General features: G+C 35.2%; 1 protein-coding gene across 7 annotated transcripts in view; it reads left to right on the top strand.

The window, feature by feature from the left end:
• The window catches only part of SYCP1 (synaptonemal complex protein 1), a 147407-nt gene that overhangs the window by 76852 nt on the left and 48034 nt on the right, over positions 1-22521 (top strand). For 5 of the 7 annotated variants that reach the window (XM_059885027.1, XM_059885029.1, XM_059885028.1 and 2 more), the window contains 10 exons: positions 483-587; positions 1576-1679; positions 3289-3406; positions 4227-4297; positions 8708-8789; positions 11305-11367; positions 15016-15078; positions 15252-15314; positions 21202-21318; positions 21741-21851. In XM_059885027.1, the coding sequence (XP_059741010.1) occupies positions 483-587; positions 1576-1679; positions 3289-3406; positions 4227-4297; positions 8708-8789; positions 11305-11367; positions 15016-15078; positions 15252-15314; positions 21202-21318; positions 21741-21851 (897 nt within the window). The remainder of the gene's footprint in view (positions 1-482; positions 588-1575; positions 1680-3288; positions 3407-4226; positions 4298-8707; positions 8790-11304; positions 11368-15015; positions 15079-15251; positions 15315-21201; positions 21319-21740; positions 21852-22521) is intronic. The other 2 variants (XM_059885030.1, XM_059885031.1) reach the window with 2 other exon arrangements.

Here is a 22521-nt window from a genome sequence, read left to right as displayed (position 1 = left end):
TGGGAGAGGGAGAGGGTGGGAAGATTTGGGAGAATGGCATTGAAACATGTAAAATATCATGTATGAAACGAGATGCCAGTCCAGGTTCAATGCACGATACTGGATGCCTGGGGCTGGTGCACTGGGACGACCTGGAGGGATGGTATGGGGAGGGAGGAGGGAGGAGGGTTCAGGAGGGGGAGCACATGTATACCTGTGATGGATTCATTTTGATGTTTGGCAAAACTAATACAATTATGTAAAGTTTAAAAATAAAATAAAATTTAAAAAAAAACAGAAAAAAAAAACTTACAGGGCTCTGTCCATTAAGTCCTGTCATCATATTTAGTTTTGGAATTTACTTAATGACTTGTTTTCTCTTTTTAAAAAATTTTAACCAAAGAGAAAGTCATAATTCTCTTCACAACTATATTTGAGAAGTTTGATTATTTTGAATGTGTATATGCTTTGGTTATCATGATTCATTAATGTTCTTAAAATAGGCAGAAAAACAAAAGCTTTTAGATGAGAAGAAACAATTTGAGAAGATTGCTGAAGAATTAAAAGAAGCAGAACAAGAACTAACTGGGCTTCTCCAAACCAGAGAGGTTCGTTTAAAAAGGATACATTTTTTTCTTTCAAGTGTTTTACTAGTAGGGTACAGATTTACATTGTAGATTATATGGCTGTTAGATTTGCACAAGATTGCTTCACAATCTTGAAGCATGTGTTTCTGCTGTATTTAATTCCTCTTGAACATGTGTTTCTGCTGTAATTGATTTAAAACAAAACCTCCATATTATAATGAGGCAGAGAAATGTCAACATTTAAGATACCAATAATATAAGCATGGCTTATAATAATACATTTCTTGATGTCTTATAAGTATTTATTAATTGATACTTTTAATTTTAGCTTTTATTAAGTTCTTAGTTTATAGTTCTCATGTTATAGTTTTAGAATGTCTTTTATTTTTAAAAAGTGTTTTCAGTTTATTATAGTATTAACATTGTAATTGTCTTTCTAACATAATAAGAGCAGCTTACTTTTCTGATATTGCTTGATTTCATTAACTAATATATTTTTTCTTAATAATGATATTTCAGTTGAAATTTATTACTTGGTAGTATAAAACAGACAACAGTATTTTATAATATTCCCTAGTGGCTCAGATGGTAAAAGCATCTGCCTACAATGCGGGAGACCTGGGTTCGATCCCTGGGTTGGGAAGATCCACTGGAGAAGGAAATGGCAACCCGCTCCAGTATTCTTGCCTGGAAAACCTCATGGACGGAGGAGCCTGGCAGGCTACAGTCCATGGGGTCGCAAAGAGCTGGACACGACTGAACCACTTCACTTCACTTCAAGTATAATTTTACTGGTTGAGCTTCAGAATATGAAAATGAAATTTACTTTTAGTATTGCATTTGTCATTGCTCACTGTATTGAAATTATAATGACTATGGCATTAAATCAATTTAAAAATTTTGACATATTTTTTACCAAGTATATAACTTGCTTACATAGAGTGACCATACTTCTTAAGTGAGAAAATTGTAAAAGCATTTGCTGTGATAATATGTGTTTATTTTCCAGAAAAAAGTACATGATTTGGAAATACAGTTAACTGCCATTGCAACAAGTGAACAGCATTATTCAAATCAGGTTAAAGAGCTGAAAACTGAGCTTGAAAATGAGAAGTATGTTTTCTATCTATAAAGTAGTTTGTGTGTTCAATTCCTAAACTTTCTGTAGTATTATAAAATATTAACTACTTTTCACTGTAGTTAATACTAAATTAGTAAATTATGTATAATGCTTTTTTGAATAGGCTTAAAGTTTTTATTTCTGATTAAAGATCAAAATAATTTATCAATTTCATTGTTAAAGAAACTATGTATTATTGACATAAGAGTATATCACAAACTTGAGAACTATATTAGAAGAGTGATATATATTTTTTGGAGATTATTTAGTTTCTTATAAAAATAATCATTTGTAGTTCTAGCTGTAGTTTTTTTGGTTGTTTTACTAAATTACTTTGTAGGTTTGAATTGATGAAATGACAGAAATACAAATTCATCTCTTATATTGTCCAAGCATAATATTTAGTTGCTTCACTTACTTAGTAAATTTAATTTCTAAAGAAAATAGGAGGAAATAATTGTTGTGTTGTCACTCAGGGAGAACTAAATTCAAGGAGGCAGTCTAGTGGAGAGCATAATTTTTGTGTTCTGGTTTTTCAACTCTAGATAAAAATAAGAAATAAACAATTTACTCAGCATCTTGTCACTTCTCTTTCAGCTCCCATTCCCAGCTTCTGGTACTTTTCAACAATACTTTTGTAGGGGCTCTGGGTACCTTTTTAACGAATTAACTGATTAATATAAATTTGTGTTATCCTTGGTATATTTGTTCTTTCAACTTTTCATTTTTTAATTAAAACACTTTGATGAGTTTCCAGCATCAGTAAGTCGGAGATATAGGTGCTTCTGAAATCATTCCATGAGCCACACACTTCCCTTCCCTCATTTAAAATTGATCCTGGCTGCAACTAGTGACAGTAGTAATCTCTCTTCTGATGTAGAATATTTGAGACCTTGTAAGTGTTGTGCATATGCATATATTTTATTTATCTTAATGAAAATATTAATACTCATTTAAATGGATTTTGTAATATTTAATTAAATCATTAATGTCTCATGTAATACTTAAATCATCAGAAGTTTGAAATAGTTTCTAAGAGACAGACTGTTAGAAAGAAAATATGTAAAAAATAATATGCTTTTCAAAATTTATGGAAAGGTGAAGGGGGAAGCATTACGGGAAGTATGCTAGGAAATATATGACATCTCAAAAAACTTATTATAGAAAAATTTCAAATATATACAGTGTTAAAAGAGGGAATAATGTAATGAACCAGCATATACTTACTGTGCATACATGCATGTGTGCCTGCTAAGTCACCTCAGTTGGGTCTGACTCTGTGACTGTTATGGACTGTAGCCTGCCAGGCTCCTCTGTCCATGGGATTCTCCAGGCAAGAATACTGGAGTGGGGTACCATGCCCTCCTTTAAGTGATCTTGATCAAACCCCTGTTGGGCGGGTTCTTTACCACTAGCACCGCTTAGGAAGCCCATATACCTATCACTCAGCCTCAAAAATTCTTTACTAAAAGCCAATCTTGTTTCATTTGTAGCCCCAGCCCTTCCTTTCTTTCCCCTAAGATTATTTTGGATAAAATTCTATATTATATAATTTTATGTGTAAATATTTTGGTATGATATGTTGTTTTAAAAAAAAAATAGGCTGAAGAATACTGAACTAACTGCAAGCTGCAACAGGCTTTCACTGGAAAACAAAGAACTAGCACAAGAAACAAGTGATATGGCCCTGGAACTCAAGAAACAACAAGAAGACATTAATGTGAGTTGAAAAAGAAAGTATCATTGACAATTTTCTTACTGTAAAATTAGGGGCTTAGAATAGATTACCACTGAAGATTCTTTCAGCTTTAAAAGTCTGATTATCTTAGATTATCTGATTATCTTTTTCTTCTAAATACTTTGTTTTAGAAGAAAAATACACATATTGATCCTCAGTGGTAATAAAAGGCAACAGAAGATGGAGGCTCCCTATTGATAAAGTTATTCTAATTTGAAGCATCAAGATTTTTATAAATATTTTAATAAAGTATTCAAGTATTTGTTAGCAAATAATATAAGACACTGTGGAACATATAGTGATAAATAAAATATCATCCTCCCTCTTTAGGAGTTTATGATTCAATGAAAAAGTGCTTAAAATATCATATGTATTATTTTGGAGACCAAGTGCTATCAGAATTCACAGGATCACCTCGGCCTTGGGGAAAGAGAAGCCTTCAGAAGAATATAGCATTAAGTTTTGCCTTAAAAAAATCAGTAATTATGAGCTCAGTAGGTGCAATGAGTGGAAAAGCATTCCTTAAAGCCATAACAATATGTACAGAGGACACAAGTCTCAAAGTATCAGTGGGAAACAGCAAGTAAGACTTATTTTTTTAGCTAGTATTAATGTATAGATATTAGGGAATAGAGTAAGACTGGAAAAGTTGTGTGGCATTATACAAGTTAAATAACCCATTCTCTTGTTTTATTTATAACTAAATGAATTTTAAGATAGATAAAGATCTTAAATGTTAGTTTCAATTTTATTTCTGTTGAAACAAACTAATTAATATAAACAACACTGATTATTTCTTTAGAATAGCAAAAGGCAAGAAGAAAGGATGTTGAAACAAATAGAACATCTGGGAGAGACAGAAACACAATTAAGGCAAGACTAATGCATTGGCCTTTTTGACTAGCCAAAAATAGTATTTCTTTTCTATTAACTTGTAGTTAATTTAGATTAATTTTATGTTTAATATAGAATAAAGTAAAAAATTAGACTTAAATTACTATTTTGGAATACTGCTTAAAAATAAAATTGTAATAATGCCTATTTTATACTTAGTTTGAAATAATGATATTAGATACAGAAATTAATTTTAAAATATCATAAATTTCCTAATAATTAATATTTCAGAAAGTACACTAATCATATGTCAGAGCACTTAGAAGAGATATTTTAAAACTCTAATATTATTTTAAGTATTTTCTGTTTTTCTTGGTGTTATCACAATCATCTACTTTAATACCTGTATGCCAGTCAGTCAAGAGGATATAGCATTATTTTAATTTGGATATTTACATTTTCCAGTTTTTCACTTTCATAAATAATACTGTAGTAAATGTTTTGGCACATACGGATTTTTTCTTAAAGTATAAATTTCAAGTGTGAATTTATTGAGTAATTTATTTCAATTACTTTTGATAGACAAATGATTTCTGATAGGTTCTATCACTTGTAAAGTATGCAGTACAACCAATGTTTTATGAAAATGCTGGTTATAAAAACTTAATTACTTTTGGTTATTATCATTTATTTGATGATATAATAGAAATAACTTACAGTTCTTAGGATTTATAATTTTCATTGTTTTGGGTAAACTTTGGAATTTTTTGTGTGCTTGCTAGATTTTCTTCTTTCTAAATTGCCTATATCTATTGCCTATAATTGGAGAAGGCAATGGCACCCCACTCCAGTACTCTTGCCTGGCAAATCCCATGGACAGAGGAGCCTGGTGGGCTGCAGTCCATGGGGTTGCTAAGAGTCGGACACGACTGAGCAACTTCACTTTCACTATTCACTTTCATGCATTGGAGAAGGAAATGGCAACCCACTCCAGTGTTCTTGCCTGGAGAATCCCAGGGACGGGGGAGCCTGGTGGGCTGCCGTCTGTGGAGTCGCACAAAGTCAGACACGACTGAAGCGACTTGGCAGCATTGCCTATAATATTTTGAGATCTTGACTGTTTTCTTACTGATTTAGTCAAGCTTTTAAAAACATATTAATCCTTTATCTTGTTTTATTTACAGCACATATTTTCCCTAACCTGTTGTTTTCCTACTGTGGGTAATTATTTTGTCATACAGAATTTAAAAAAATTTTTTTTATTAAATCTAAATTGCTTTCTTTTTGAAATTTTTTCCCATTGCTTTTGTAAATTTATAAATAATTTATAAATATTATATGTAAATAATTTGTGAATTTATATAGAAATATATATTATATAAATAATTTATAAATTTATAAATGAACTTAGAAGTTTATTTTTTCCTGTCTGAAATCAAATATTAATATTTTCTTTAGTTATTTAAAAAATTGATATATTGATATTTAGTTTACCTTTCTCTTTTTCAAATAATAAATTAATAAAATCATTTCAAATAATAAAATCATTTCAAGTATCAATTTACTTCTGACACTACTGTAGATCTGTGACCTGGTTTTTGATATGCAATTTATCATGTTTATTATTTTCTAAATAACCTGTTTTTTTTACTTTCATTAGCAAATTTAATGATGTGATAATCTTTCTCAAATTTACAAATGTACAATATATTTATAGTATTACCTTCAGAGAGGTTCAGTGCAAAGATATACATATAGTACAAGGTGATAATTCTTTGTAAAAATATGAGATGAGTAAACAAGGCATACAAGGCAATGTTTCTACAAACAGTACCAACTACAGAAGTACAGGGGAAAAAATATATTCTTTTAATAAAGTACTGAATGTTAATTTTTTTCATCTGTTTGTAAAAAAAAAAATGTGCAAAAGTCTGTTTCTAATTATTCCCTAAATAGCCAGCACAGCTATGCCTCTGAGTCTTCTGTAACAAAAGAAGACTTAAATTAAAATAATGCTATATCCTCTTGACTGACTGGCATACAGGTATTAAAGTAGATGATTGTGATAACACCAAGAAAAACAGAAAAACAAAATCCTAAACAATCCTAAACAATTCGCGGTGTCTTTAATATCATCTGTAGCCTGTAGTTGCACTATAGCCTGGAGTTGAGCCTTTTTTCCAAGAAACCTTAGCAGCATTGACCTTTGGTTCATTCTCCATCTTGGAATAGAATGGATTTTCAAAGTTGACACTTTGTTTTGGTTTTTGTTTGAAGATACTTCATTTTGTTAGCTGCGTTTCATCAGGACTTGAGGGAGTTGGCTTTGTGTCTGAACCCTGTTCAGCAGGGTTAATGGGACTTCCATAGTTTTTGTTATACACTGTTCCAGATTCAGTTACCGGGGTTGTTGTTGGCTGAGCTGCTGTGATAGTAGTGTCCTTGGAGGCATACATCAGGTTCCCAAATATTATGGGTGGCTTCCTGAAGTCTGTGGCAAAATGTTCCCTCATTCCCAGCAATCTGTCAATAGCAGACTCAGGCCCAAAACCAGTTACTCTAATATCCATATTAACATCATCCCCTGATCTGAAGTTCACCCCATTTCCATTTTCAGAGGATTTGAGACTGCTTAAGCTTGACAGCTTGGGCAGATAAGACAAAAGGGAGCCGGTTTTCTGATAGTGGAAAAATCCTAAAGCGGCTAAAGCAGCAATTCTGATGATCAAGATGATTGTCAACAGCATGGACGCGTTAGTTCCTGGAGGAACACCTTGTGAAAGTCCCATTCCACAATATCCTCCCACGTAGCCACTAGAACACTTGCATTTCCACGTAGCCACTAGAACACTTGCATTTGGGGAGGTTATTCTCATAAAAATAGCTGCTTCCTCCATTCATACACCTGCATGGAGGGGGCATAGTGACAGCACTTACAATGGACCCTGAAACATCAGCTAAAGGGTCCAAAGCTTCAGCAACCCATTGATCAATAAACAGACACACAGATACAGATCTATAGATGCCTGATAGACAGCTGATAGGAGATCTTATTTTCTAAGACCTTCAAAATTACCTTGCTAAAGATTGTAATATTGCACATACTTCCCCGGTAGGTAGCTCTGGGATAGAGTTTTTATATTTCCAGTTTCCTTTTAATCCATTAGTAGTTTAGATGATTTCCAAATATTTGGGGGCTCTTGCTTGTACTTATATTCTGATGTATTAAGTTTTGATTTAGGTTTTATTAAAGAATGTGGTCATTAAAACTTAACTGTTGTAAATTATTTGATATTTCCTTAGACCTAGTATGTCTCCCTCATAGGACTGTTTGGGCATTACGTGAGGAAATATGAATAAAGCACTGAGCACAGTGGCCTAATACTTAACTGTTACTATTTTCCATATTTGGAAAGTCATCTTTTATTATGTTTCTAAGGATTACTTTGTCTTATATGCTTACTTCAGAAGTTTACAGGTTAAATCTGTGATTAAGCCACTAAACATTTTGGGGATGAAAAATGAAAACATATTTAGAGAAAGGCTACTTTTTATCTAAGAGAATTGGAATTATTTGGATAATATCTTTTTGTACATCTACCTACTCTATGGATTTACAGAACTCTACGTAATATATTTAGGAAAAGTAAGAATGTGCCAATTAAAGATTTAAAACTCAAAGAGTAAGCATCCTAGACTCAGTTTTTATAAGGCCGGTTATTTCACATGATTGATTACTATTCCATGCATTCACATTTGACCTAGTAACATATCAGCTATAACAATAAGAGAGTCTACAATTAGAAATAGCTTTAAATATCCTTCTGAGACAAAGTACTGTTGTTTCCATGCACAGCAGATAGCTTTTTAAAAAAAGTTTGAAAGGATTATATGTGCATATGGTGTAAAGATCAAAGAAACAAAGGGATATGAGGCAAGAAAACTATCTTTCTTGCCTTTTGTCTTCTGTTATCCAGTTTTCCTCTCCAGAGGTATCATGGTTTCCTGTGTATGTTTCTGTGAAATACTCTATACATACATAAGCATACATGTATATGCAAATATCACAGTCATACAGTTCTTCATTAAAATCACCTGTATATATGTCCCTTATTTATTTGTACAGCATTATGACTATGTCTTAGAATGATGACTAAGAAAACAGGAAAGTGAAATCTTGACTTAAATAAGAAATAAGTTTTTCTATCTTGAAGTTTCTTTTTATGTAAAAATAACTATAAAGATCTAAATAATTTCAAAGTAAATGTATAAATTTAAATTTAGGAGTAGAAGTGTATATACTGATGCATGAAAAATGATCAATCAAAGTGAAGACATAAACCAATAAAAATTTTAAAACTGATCAGTAGTCAATTTTAGAAGTTCCAGAAAGGGAATAAAATGAAAATATAGATTTTATTGCAATGTCACTCTTCCATTTCCTTTAAGGAATGAGCTGGAATCTGTGAGAGAAGAACTAAAACAGAAAGGAGACGAAGTTAAAAGTAAATTGGACAAGAGTGAAGAAAATGTATGTTGTATTTAATAGTAGGTTCTATCACAAAATTTCAAATCATAAAAGCAGTAGCTGGTGTCCAAAAACAAGTGTACTATTGTACAGATAACTGGAGGGCCAAGGACTGTTGTAGGCTGTTGACCTTAAAAACGTGGGCCATGTTGAGTTGTTTTACTTAAGTGGTTTTTATCTAGCAGAAATAATGGCATAATTCTAAATTTCTTTAACACTTAGCATTTATAAATGTCGATTTATATTTTAGGCTAAATAGGCTCATGCTTTAGTAATATAAAATATACTAATAAAGTGATTAATAAGTTTGTGTTGTACATTGGTGGAAATGATTTCAAAGAGTTGAGATAGGAAGGCTTTTAGGGAAGATTATCACAAAAGTAGAATAGTACAAAGTATGTGAAGTGATTATGTTGTATAACATACAGTGGGAGAAAATTGTGCTAAAATAGATTGCAATGATCAAATTAGATTGTGAAGACCTTGACTTTGTTTTTTCATTCATTCCACAAATATTATTAACTACCTACAATGTGCCAGGCAGTGTTTTGGGTGCTGAAGTTTTGTTTTAGTTTGTTTTGTTGGGCAGTAGTGATCCATTTAAGGTTTTTTATTAGACAAGTAACATTTTTAATTTTTAAGAACAGAGTAGGGAGTGGTGAAAGGCATTGGAATCAGTTAGAAGGCTATAAAATTAGTCTTCAAAGCTTTGAAAAAAAATGTTAGTGAGGACTCTTGCCTAGTTTAGCTCACTTATACTTCAGCCATTCTTTGCAGTTAGGGGATAGAGTAATCTCTCCAAGCCTGAGTTGCATTCCCACCCTTGGAGACAGATTAGTCCCCATTCAACTTTATGAACTGATCAGGGTTACTGTGGAATTTACACTAAAAAAGAAGACCAAAATATATAAATTCTCTCTCTATATAGAATATATATTTGCTATATATTGCTATATAGTTCTATATAATTGCTATTGGAGACCATGGAAAGGACAACTGTCTGAACTTGAGTCAGGACAAGCTTCTTGGAAGAAGCAAAATTCATGTTAAAACCTCCGATTAATTCAATTAGTGGAAGGCAGTGGTGTAGGCATAAGTAGATCAGGGAGAAGAGTATTTCAAGTTACACATACACATACACACACACACACAATATATGAAGTATGAGGGAGCCTTGGAAATATGATAGGGCCCCTATATTTAAACAACTATACAAGTTTATCTAGGCCAAAAGGTGGAGTTTAAGATAGTGGTGTTGGTGGAGAGAGTATAGAAAGATGAGAGATGGGAAGATAAATGGAAGAATGAGGATGGGGAAAAATGAGGGTAGATCATTTCAGGCCTCACAGATATATTTAGGAGTTTGAGGTTGTTGAAGAGTTGACCTGAGAAGTGTCATAATTATATTTACATGTTGGAGGGCTTAAGACTGTTGGAATAGTCTAAGGGTAAGATGAACTATATTTTTAAGGACTTGCAATGACCAGGAACATTCTAGATTCTTTATGTTATTTAAGCTGGAAGTCATTTTTGTCCTCATTTCATGGATTAGGAAACTGGGCCTCCAAAAGGTAAAAGTGCAAAAAAGCTACATGTCTAAGAAGTGGAAGAGTTGCCTCTCTAACATTCTTTAGACTGTACCACTTTCCCCACCCCCAAAGCTGTTTTTTTCTTTCAGTTTCATATTTATTAGTTAAATTCAGCCCCCCCCAAATTAGTCTCCTAAAGACTTGGTATGTAATTCACTACTTTAAAATTTGTGTCAGAGGCTGCTTCAAAACACTTATCTTGTTGGTGTAGAGAAAAACATGAATTTGATGGTTAATGTAAAACAAAAATCTTCCACTAAGAATTTAAAATTTATTTTACCAATGTAGAAGATATTAATGATGAGTTAATAAAAAAGTGAAATGCAAGACAAATTGATAGCATCTTTAAGCTTTCCGTGGTTGGATTTCAGTTTGCTTATTGAAACAGTTTCCTGGAAATAATTCAGGTTGCAAATATTTCTTGGTGAAATTTGTTATACTCTTCTTTCATCCCAGTCCATACTTTATCTTAGCCTTTTTTCCCTCATTTCTAAAATGGGTATAATAATACCTATTTTTCAACATCATTGAATTGTTACAAAGTTCAGTTTAATAAATGTTTGTGAAAAACGTGTTTAAAAGACGGAAAACATCTATATATAATTTAAAAAATTGAGTATAACCTGGGAAAGCTAATAAAAGATTGTAAAGTGATAACGAGGCTAAGATAATAATGAACATTAACATATATGCATGAAAACATTTTTTTTAATTTTTTAAATATAAGAATTTTATATGTATTTTTAAAAATATAGCTGAAATAAACTGGTGGAGCTGATAACTATTTTTTTTAGAAATATAAGACTAAGCTTTATAATTCCATGTCTAAAAGATACTCAGAAGAAAATAGAATTTCTGTTAACATTTTATTTTTTTTATTTTTTATTTTTTCTGTTAACATTTTAAATCTGATGTTAATGTTTTTTTAGGCTCGAAGCATTGAATGTGAAGTTATAAAAAAAGATAAACAAATGAAGATACTAGAAAACAAGGTATTATCAGATGTGAAAGATACTTGGGACTAGAGACTCTATAACAATATATGTATGGCTAGACTCTTTAGGGCCAACCTTGACATTGTCCTGTACAAAGAGATCTCAGTTCTATTTTGAAGGCTTTCAAGAATAGTATAGGATTTTTACTGCAGGTTTGTTCGAAGAGGCTTTGGAATTAGAAGTTTCTGCATAATGCTTCAAAGAGCAAAGCTTTGTTAAATTGCTCGTCCACTATCTCTTTCCTTTCTCCAAATTTCATACCTTCAGCAGCTGCATTTGCTGTGGATATCTTACAGTGGCAAGATGCTTTTAAAAAATTGTGCTTAGATATCTCTCCCATTTTTTATAGTCAAAGGAGCTGCAGAAAAATTTCCCCTTTCTTTTTGTGAGGTGTTTTTACTCTCTGGCTAGTGATACCGATTCACTTTCACCACACACTTGTCCTAAACTTGACTTTCTGTGTAGTGAGTTAGCAAATAGTCCTTTGGAGAACGTAGTTCACTTTCTAAAGTTCTGAGCTCTAATAATTAACACTTTTTTTTTTTCTAGCTAGAATTCTAGTGAATAAGATTCTTTGATTTTATGTACCTGAATTATTTTACTTAAAAATGAACTGTAATAATTTAAAATTTTAATAAGAATTTCTGGGCATTCCATCAAATATATTAACTAGTCCTAAGTTTAGATATTTTTTAAATTTAAAAAGATTGAATACTTAAGTTACTTTAATTTTCATTAGTTTATTCAGAGGAGAGAGTGAGATGGGGCAGTAAAAATAGCAAAATTGATCTGATATTATATATACATATTTTTTGAACTATTGTAACTACAGTTATAAAGGGGGTTTTTATAATGTATCAGATCAGATCAGTTGCTTAGTCGTGTCCAACTCTTTGCGACCCCATGAATTGCAGCACACCAGGCCTCCGTGTCCATCACCAACTCCTGGAGTTCACTGAGACTCAGGTTCATTGAATCAGTGATGCCATCCAGCCATCTCATCCTCTGTTGTCCCCTGTATAGTAATGTCAGTTATGGAGAAGACAAAGGCACCCCACTCCAGTACTCTTGCCTGGAAAATCCCATGGACGGAGGAGCCTGGTGGGCTGCAGTCCATGGGGTCGCTAAGAGTTGGACACGACTGAGCGACTTACTTTCACTTTTCACTTACATGCATTGGAGAAGGAAATGGCAACCCACTCCAGTGTTCTTGCCTGGAGAATCCCAGGGATGGTGGAGCCTGGTGGGCTGCCATCTATGGGGTCGCACAAAGTCGGACACGACTGAAGCAACTTAGCAGCAGTAGCAGCAGCAATGTCAGTTATAATTTTCTAGGGAAAGCTAAGTAGGAGAAAGATATGATCATCAATATTAACTCTCGAGTAAATTTTGATGGTCTGAAGAATGGAGAAATATGTAAAATGAGCTTTCTCAGGCAATATTATAATCCGGTTATACTTAAAACTGATAGTTTAAAAATTTTTTCAGCATTCATTTGGTAAGGCCAAGAAGTGACTGATTTTCTTGTCTCTATTGAGTTTTAAATTTTAATTACATGTTTATTCAGTTCAGTTCAGTTCAGTCACTCAGTCGTGTCCAACTCTTTGCGACCCCATAAATCACAGCATGCCAGGCCTCCCTGTCTATCACCAACTCCCAGAGTTTACCCAGACTCATGTCCATCAAGTTGGTGATGCCATCCAGCCATCTCATCCTCTTCTTGTCCCCTTCTCCTCCTGCCCCCAATCCCTCCCAGCATCAGGGTATTTTCCAGTGAGTCAACTCTTCGGATGAGGTGGCCAAAGTACTGGAGTTTCAGCTTCAGCATCAGTCCTTCCAATGAACACCCAGGACTGATCTCCTTTAGGATGGACTGGTTGGATCTTCTTACAGTCCAAGGGACTCTCAAGAGTCTTCTCTAACACCACAGTTCAAAAGCATCAATTCTTCAGTGCTTAGCTTTCTTCACAGTCCCAACTCTCACATCCATACATGACCGCTGGAAAAACCATAGCCTTGACTAGACAGACCTTTGTTGGCAAAGTAATGTCTCTGCTTTTTAATATGCTGTCTAGGTTGATCATAACTTTCCTTCCAAGGAGTAAGCATCTTTTAATTTCATGGCTGCAGTCACCATCTGCAGTGATTTGGGAGCACAAAAAAATAAAGTCAGCTACTGTTTCCACTGTTTCCCCGTCTATTTCCCATGAATTTATGGGACTGGATGCCATGATCTTCGTTTTCTGAATGTTGAGTTTTAAGCCAACTTTTTCACTCTCCTTCACTTTCATCAAGAGGCTTTTGAGTTCCTCTTCACTTTCTGCCATAAGGGTGGTGTCATCTGCATATCTGAGGTGATTGATATTTCTCCCGGCAATCTTGATTCCAGCTTGTGTTTCTTCCAGTCCAGCATTTCTCATGATGTACTCTGCATAGAAGTTAAATAAGCAGGGTGACAATATACAGCCTTGACGTACTCCTTTTCCTATTTGGAACCAGTCTGTTGTTCCATGTCCAGTTCTAACTGTTGCTTCCTGACCTGCATACTGAAGTTTTAATTAGTTCTAAAAATCTGATCAATTTTCCTTTATGGTCTGTTTCTTTTTCATAGTTTCAGGTCTTTAAAAACAATATTTAAAATATTTTAATTTGATATTCTTTGTTTAATTATTTCAATATCTGAAGCCTTTTCAGTTCTGATTTTGCTCTTTGTTCTTTCTACTGATTTTTACTCTTGGAGCCTTATTTCTTTACATTTTTTTATTTCTTGGAACTATCTGTGGTAATTTTCTGAGGCTTGTGTTGAAATTGTTATCCTCCCAAAAAGATTATCTTGAGGGCACTACTAACAGGAGCCCATTTGAAGTTTTTTAAGATTATTGAGATAACATGAATTCAGTTGTAACTAACCCCTGCCCCCCCCCCACCCCAAATATAAAGCCACTTCATGGCTACTACAGATTTTCATGACAGTTTTTATACCATTCACCTAGTGCCAGGGTCAAGACAGGTTTCCTTACTGTATTCTTCTATGTGGCAGATTTATTTCTTATTTATACTTTCACTGATTAGGTAGTCTTTTGAGTTTGGGACTTTATGCAGGCTTGTCTTACTGGATTCTGTACCTTTAGTGAGCTCTCAGTTTTATCTCTTATCTCCTTTACCCTAGGTAGGTTTGACATTAATAGAATTATTTAATGACACGACTATTTAGTTTTGACTGGGCTAGGTCTTCATTGCTGCACGTGGGCTTTCTTTAGTTGCAGTGAATGGGGGCTGCTCTTTGTTGCAGTGCATGGGCTTCTTGTTGCAGTGGGTTTTCTTGTAGAGCATGCGTTCTAGGCTCATGGGCTTCAGTACTTGCAGCATGTTAGCTCAGTAGTTGTGCATGGGCTCTAGAGTGTGGGCTCAGTAGTTGTGGTACATGGGCTTGGTTGTTCCACAGCATGTGGCATCTTCCCAGACCAAAGATTGAACCCATGTTCCCTGTATTGGCAGGTGGATTCTTAACCAAGGCACCATCAGGGAAGTCCTAATGACATAGTTTTTGAAGTAATCTCTATGTTAATATTTTTGTTAGTTTGAAAGTATTTATTTTGACTGGAATATTGAATAAAATAATTTTAATTTCTCTTCCTTTTTTAGTGTAACAATTTGAGGAAACAGGTTGAAAATAAAAGCAAGTTTATTGAAGAACTCCAGCAGGAGGTATGTACTGATTCTCAAAATCAAATTACTTTTTTTAAAAAACCCTTTATATTCACTGCAGTTTTAGAGAATAATGCTTTCCTTTACTTTAGTAATTTAGTCTAAGTCAGTGAAAGTATAAGTTTGAATCACTTTGATATTAAACATAATTCTTTATTTTTTACTTCTAACAGAATAAGGCCTTTAAAAAAAAGAGTACAGCAGAAAGCAAGCAGCTGAATGTTTATGAGATAAAGGTATTTGGAATCTTTATTTAAGAAAAAAAAATACTAGTACATAGATGAGAATTTAGAAATTTAAGCCCTTTGTGTGTGTGCTAAGTCACTTCATTCATGTCCGACTCTTTGCAATCCTATGAAATGTAGCCTGCCAGGCTACTCTGTCCATGGGATTCTCCAGGAAAGAATATTGGAGTGGGCTGCCATGCCCTTCTCCAGGGGATCTTCCGGACCCAGGGATCAAACCCACATCTCTTACATCTTCTGTATTGGCAGGCAGGTTCTTTACCACTAATGCTACCTGGGAAGCCCAGGCCAGTGAAGGATAGTGAAGGACAGGAAGGCCTGGTGTATTGATGAGGTTGCAAAAAGTCAGACATGACTTAGTGACTGAACCATAGCAACAAAGCCCTTTATATTGTAGCAGTTATTTTAGTTTTAATAGAACACACATCTTTGGTTTAGCTGTGTTAAAATCATTTAAGCCAGGGGTCCCCAACCTCTGGGCCATGGACTGGTTCTTAGCCTATTAGGAACCAGGCCGCAAACAGATGAGTGACAGGCAAGTGACCAAAGCTTCATCCACTCCCCATCAATCTTATTGCCTCTTGAGCTCTGCCTCCTGTCAAATCAGTGGAGGCATTAGATTCTCATAGGAGTGCAAACCCTACTGTGAACTGTGTGTGCTGAGGGATCTAGGTTGCATGCTCCTTATGAGAATCTAATGCCTGATGATCTCAGGTGGAGCTGAGGTATGTTAGCACTGGGGATCAGCTGCAAATACAGATTATTATTAGCAGAGAGGTTTGACTGCATAGCTAACTGCTAAGTCACTTCAGTCGTGTCCGACTCTGTGCGACCCCATAGACGGCAGCCTACCAGGCTCCTCTGTCCCTGGGATTCTTCAGGCAAGAACACTGGAGTGGGTTGCCATTTCATTCTCCAATGCATGAAAGTGAAAAGTGAAAGTGAAGTTGCTCAGTCGTGTCCGACTCTTCGCGACCCCATGGACTGCAGCCTACCAGGGATTTGCTCCTCCTCCATCCATGGGATTTGCCAGGCAAGAGTACTGGAGTGGGGTGCCAGTGCCTTCTCTGTGACTGCATCAGTTCAGTTTAGTTCAGTCGCTCAGTCGTGTCTGACTCTTCTCAACCCCATGAATTGCAGCACGCCAGGCCTCCCTGTCCATCACCATCTCCTGGAGTTCACTCAAACTCATGTCCATCGAGTCAGTGATGCCATCCAGCCATCTCATCCTCTGTCGTCCCCTTCTCCTCCTGCCCCCAATCCCTCCCAGCATCAGGATCTTTTCCAATGAGTCAACTCTTCACATGAGGTGGCCAAAGTACTGGAGTTTCAGCTTTAGCATCATTCCCTCCAAAGAAAGCCCAGGGCTGATCTCCTTCAGAATGGACTGGTTGGATCTTCTTGCAGTCCAAGGGACTCTCAAGAGTCTTCTCCAACACCACAGTTCAAAAGCATCAATTCTTTGGCGCTCAGCTTTCTTCACAGTCCAACTCTCACATCCATACATGACCACAGGAAAAACCATAGCCTTGACTGGGTGGACCTTTGTTGGCAAAGTAATGTCTCTGCTTTTGAATATGCTATCTAGGTTGGCCATAACTTTCCTTCCAAGGAGTAACCGTCTTTTAATTTCATGGCTGCAATCACCATCTGCAGTGATTTTGGAGCCCAAAAAAGTAAAGTCTGATAGAGACCATAATAAATCAGTTATTTGCAGATTCATAGCAAAATCCTATCAGTGAGTGGCAAGTGACAATTAAGCTGCATCTGGTGGCAGGCTTTATAGTGGCAAGTAAGTTAATGTACTTCAATTGTATAGCCTCATCTGATGGCAAGCTTTAAGTCAGAATCCAACATTTATTTTAGTCTGTGTATAGCTTGCCCATTATTTTCTTTACCACTTCTGTCTGTGATATACTACTGCATAGATAAGGGAGTGGGTTTTTTTCTACATATAATAGAACTTTTTTTTCCATAATAAAGACAGTCCCTTTATGTAGTAATATTCTCTTGCCTTAGAGAGTAATTCTTCTGTTTTATTGTTATACCAATTTTCTTCTTAGTGTTTAGTGTTTGAATGGTGTTCAGTTATTTATTTAAAGTATTGGAGTTTCAGCTTCAACATCAGTCCTTCCAGTGAACACCCAGGACTGATCTCCTTTAGGATGGACTGGTTGGATCTCCTTGCAGTCCAAGGGATGCTCAAGAGTCTTCTCCAACACCACAGTTCAAAAGCATCAATTCTTCGGTGCTCAGCTTTCTTCACAGTCCAACTCTCACATCCATACATGACCACAGGAAAAACCATAGCCTTGACTAGATGGACCTTTGTTGGCAAAGTAATGTCTCTGTTTTTCAATATGCTGTCTAGGTTGGTCATAACTTTCCTTCCAAGGAGTAAGCATCTTTTAATTTCATGGCTGCAGTCACCATCTGCAGTGATTTTGGAGCCCAGAAAAATAAAGTCAGCTACTGTTTCCATTGTTTGTCCATCTATTTCCCATGAATTGATGGGACTGGATGCCATGATCTTCGTTTTCTGAATGTTGAGCTTTAAGCCAACTTTTTCACTCTCCTCTTTCACTTTTATCAAGAGGCTCTGTAGTTCTTCTTCACTTTCTGCCATAAGGGTTAGACATTGATCCATATGTTTACCTTATGTCAGTACCACACTGTTTTGATTATTGTAGCTTTGTGTAGTGAGTTTTAAAATTGGGGATTATGTGTCTTCCAATAATCTTCTTTTCCAAGACGGTTTTGGCTCTTCAGGGTCCCTGGGAATTTCTTGTAAATTTTGGGATCAATTTGTTCTGACAAAAAGGCAGTTGGAATGATTGCATTGAACCTTTTTGCTCTATTTATAGTGTTCAAGAGAACACTATCAAAGGGTCAAAGGACACCATCAAGAGAGTGAAAAGACAACCCACAGAACTGGAGAAATACTTGCAAATCATGTAGTTGGTAATGATCTAATACCCAGAATATATAAAGAATACTTCCAATTCAGCAACAAAAGCCAGTCACTGAATAACAAATACTGCATGATAGTTAAAATAACCAATCACATGAAAGCAGTAATATCAGGGACTGGCAGGAGGGGGGGATGGGGAATTGTTCTTCAATTTGTGTAAATTTCAGTTATGGCTTTCCTGGTGGCCCAGATGGTAAAGAAACTGCCTGCCATGTGGGAGACCCAGGTCTGATTCGTGGGTCTGGAAGATCACCTGGAGAAGGGCATGGCAGCCCACTCCAGTATTCTTGCCTGTAGAACTCTGTGGACAGAGGAGCCTGGTGGGCTGAAGTCTATGGGGTTGCAAAGAGTCAGACACAACTGAGCTATTAACACTTCACTTCAGTTATGCATGATAATGTAGTTTTAGAGATATGCTGTATTACATAATGCCTCTAGTGAACAATTCTGTATTGTTTACTTTAAAATTTGTTAAGAGGGTAGACTCTTAATGTAAATGTTCTTATGGGAAAAAAAGGGACAGAAGGAAACTTTTGAAGGTGATGGGTATGTCTATCTTCTTGATTTTGATGATCATTGATGCATGCATATGTCCAAACTCATCAAACTGTATACATTAAGTGTTGTTGATCAGTAACTAAGTCATGTCTGACTCTTTGTAACCCCACGGAATGCAGCATGCCAGGCTTCTCTGTCCTTGACTTTCTCCCAGAGTTTGCTCAGACTCATGTCCCTTGAGTCAATGGTGCCATCCAACCGTCTCATCCTCTGTCAACCCCTTCTCTTCCTGCCCTCAATCTTTCCCAGCATCAGGGTCTTTTCCAGTAAGTTTGATCTTCTCATCAGGTGTCCAAAGTATTGGAGCTTCAGCTTCAGCATCAGTCCTTCCAATGAATATTCAGGATTGAGTTCCTTTAGGATTAACTAGTTTGATCTTGCAGTCCAAAGGAGTGTTGTATTGTCCAGCACCACAATTCAAAAGCATCGATTCTTCAATGCTTAGCCTTTTTTATGGTCCAACTCACATCTATACATGACTGCTTGAAAAACTATAGCTTTGACTATATGGACCTTTGTTGGCAAAGTGATATATTTCCATTTTTTAGTATGCTATCTAGATTTGTCATAACTTTGTTTACAAAGAGCATGTGTCTTTGAATTTCATGGCTGCAGTCACCGTGTGCAGTAATTTTGGAGCCCAAGAAAATAAAGTCTGTCACTATTTCCATTGTCTCCCCATCTACTTGCCATGAAGTGATGGGACCGGATGCCATGATCTTAGATTTTTGAATGTTGAGTTTTAAGCCAGCTTTTTTCCTCTCCTCTTTCACCCTCAGCAAGAGGCTCCTTAGTTCTTCTTCACTTTCTGCCATTAGAGTGGTATTATCTGCATATCTGAGGTTGTTATTTCTTCTGCCAGTCCTGATTGCAGCTTATGATTCATCTAGCCTAGCATTTCATATCATGTACTCTGCATGTAGGTTAAATCAACAGGGTGACAGTATACAGCCTTGTCCTACTCCTTTCCAATTTTGAACCAGTCTCTTGGTTGTTCCATGTCCGTTCTGTTCCTTCTTGACCTGCATATAGGTTTCTCAGGAGACAGTTAAGGTGGTCTGGTATTCCTATCCCCTTAAGATTTTTCTACAGTTTGTTGTAATCCACATAGTCAAAGGCTTCAGTGTAGTCAATGAAGCAGGAGGAGATGTTTTCCTGGAGTTCCCTTGCTTTTTCTATGATCCAGTGGATGTTGGCAATTGGATCTCTGGTTCCTTTGCCTTTTCTCAATCCAGCTTGTACATCTGGAAGTTCTTGGTTCATGTACTGCTGAAGCCTCACTTGAAGGATTTTAAATATTACCTTGCTAGCATGTGAAATAGAGAAGGCAATGGCACCCCACTCCAGTACTCTTGCCTGGAAAATCCCATGGACGGAGGAGCCTGGTAGGCTTCAGTCCATGGGGTCACTAGGAGTTGGACACGACTGAGCGACTTCACCTTGACTTTTCACTTTCATGCATTGGAGGAGGAAATGGCAACCCACTCCAGTATTTTTGCTTGGAGAATCCCAGGGACGGGGGAGCCTGGTGGGCTGCCGTCTATGGGGTCACACAGAGTTGGACACGACTGAAGCGACTTAGCAGCAGCAGCAGCAGCATGTGAAATGAGTACAGTTGTATGGTAGTTTGAACATTCTTTGGTGTTGCCTTTCTTTGGAATTGGAATGAAAAATGACCTTTCCCAGTCCTATGGCCACTGCTGAGTGTTCCATATTTGCTAGCATATTGAGTGCAGCACTTCAACAGTATCATCTTTTAGGATTTTAAATAGCTAAGTTGGAACTCCATTAAATATCCAGCTGGATTTCCACATTAAATATGTGGGGTTTTTTTTGCATATAAGTTATATCACAATAAACTTTCTCTTTTTTTTGTAATATAAGTTTATTTATTTTAATTGGAGGCTAATTACTTTACAATATTGTAGTGGTTTTGCCATACCTTGACATGAATCCACCATGGGTGATCCCCATCCTGAACCCCCCTCCCACCTCCCTCCCCGTCGCTTTTTCTTTGAATCACATGGGTGTTCTGTCCAAATGGAATAGTTACTTATTGTAATAAAACAACAGAGACTAAATAATTTAAATATTGTCAAAAAATTTAAAAAATAAAACTATGCCTGCTTTTAGGATATTACTTGTCACGACTATGTATTTTAGGAGAAAAGATAGATTTTGTGAAAAATAAAGCACATCTCCCCATATGAAAAGTGTAAGGAAAATGATCCAACTGTAATATCATATAAATAAATCATCTTCTGAGAGTCACAAAAACCCCAAAATGAATGCATTTTTCAAGTAATCCACAGCATTTACTAATGTTCATTCTATTTTCTTTATTCGAAGGTCAATAAATTAGAGATAGAACTAGAAGGTGCCAAACAAAAATTTAAACAAATGACTGACAGCTATCAGAAAGAAATTGAGGACAAAAAGCTATTAGAAGAAAATCTTTTGGGAGAGGTAGGAAAACCTAAATATGTTTGAAAACTTGTTATACTAAAACCATATATTTGTATGTTAACATTTTAAGAGAAAAGTAATAATTCTTTTAACATTATAACTCTTTAGAAGATTTAGTAAATTATATCAGGGACAATTAATTAGCTTTTTAAAATAGAAACTAAAAGTATTGTTATGCTAAGTATTTAAGTATTGAGTAGTATATAACTGTTTTGAAAAGATTAAATGATTTTTACAGTGTTATACTGTCATCTCACTTGATAGAAGACCCTAACTAAAATAAACCAAAACAGTAGTGCATTTTCTACTTAGCTTTCCTAATTTCCTGGTGTTTGATTTCTTCATTTTAACTTAAATTTAACATTTGAGTTTAATTTGCATTTTGGGCATTAATTTTAAAAAACTTTAAATTTATTTCATAGGTTGCAAAAGCAAAAGTAGTAGCTGATGAAGCAGTAAAATTACAGAAAGAAATTGATATACGATGTCAACATAAAATAGCTGAAATGGTTGCACTTATGGAAAAACATAAGGTGATTTTTTTTCCCTTTTGTATAATGAAAATTATCAATTTTAGCAATATTTATGCATAAAATGGTAAAATATAGTATTCTGATTTGTTAGAGAAAATTGTTTAGACAACAGTGTCTAATTATAGCTGGAATACCCTTGATCTCTCATTTTTCCAAATCTTCACTACCTGAAGCTGAGCCTAAGTGTCACTTCCTTGAAGAAGTCTTTCCTCATCATTTTATGGATAGATATAACCACTCTTGTTCTCAGTTTTCTTAGTAGTCTCTTACAGAATTTTCCATCTTATTTTTATTAAAATACATACCTAGTATATGTGCTTAAATAAATATAATATTTGTATCCTCTACCTGTGGCCAACATATACTAGACTAAACAATAATAAATAGATGTAAAACTATGTTAGTTGTGTTTGTGAGTATGCTCTACTTTTTACTGTTGTTTTAAAGTAATCATTACCTTAGGGAATTAAGTCTTATACTCTTCAGGATTTTGATAGAAAGTGGGCTATACCTATCAATCTTTATAAGTTGTTGCTAGGATATTATTATGTAACCTATGAGAAATTAAAAATATTTTAAGTAATATTGTGAACTCAAAAATGTAAGCAACTTTTGTATGTCTTAATCCAGTACAGTTTTTATCCTTATTGATACTTAAATTGTCCCAACT

The sequence above is a fragment of the Bos taurus genome, chromosome 3 (genome assembly GCF_002263795.3).
Source record: "Bos taurus isolate L1 Dominette 01449 registration number 42190680 breed Hereford chromosome 3, ARS-UCD2.0, whole genome shotgun sequence".
In the NCBI taxonomy this organism is placed as follows: Eukaryota; Metazoa; Chordata; class Mammalia; order Artiodactyla; family Bovidae; genus Bos; species Bos taurus.
The sequence above is the reverse complement of the archived record's forward strand: the minus strand, read 5'-3'. Positions and strand labels throughout refer to the sequence as shown.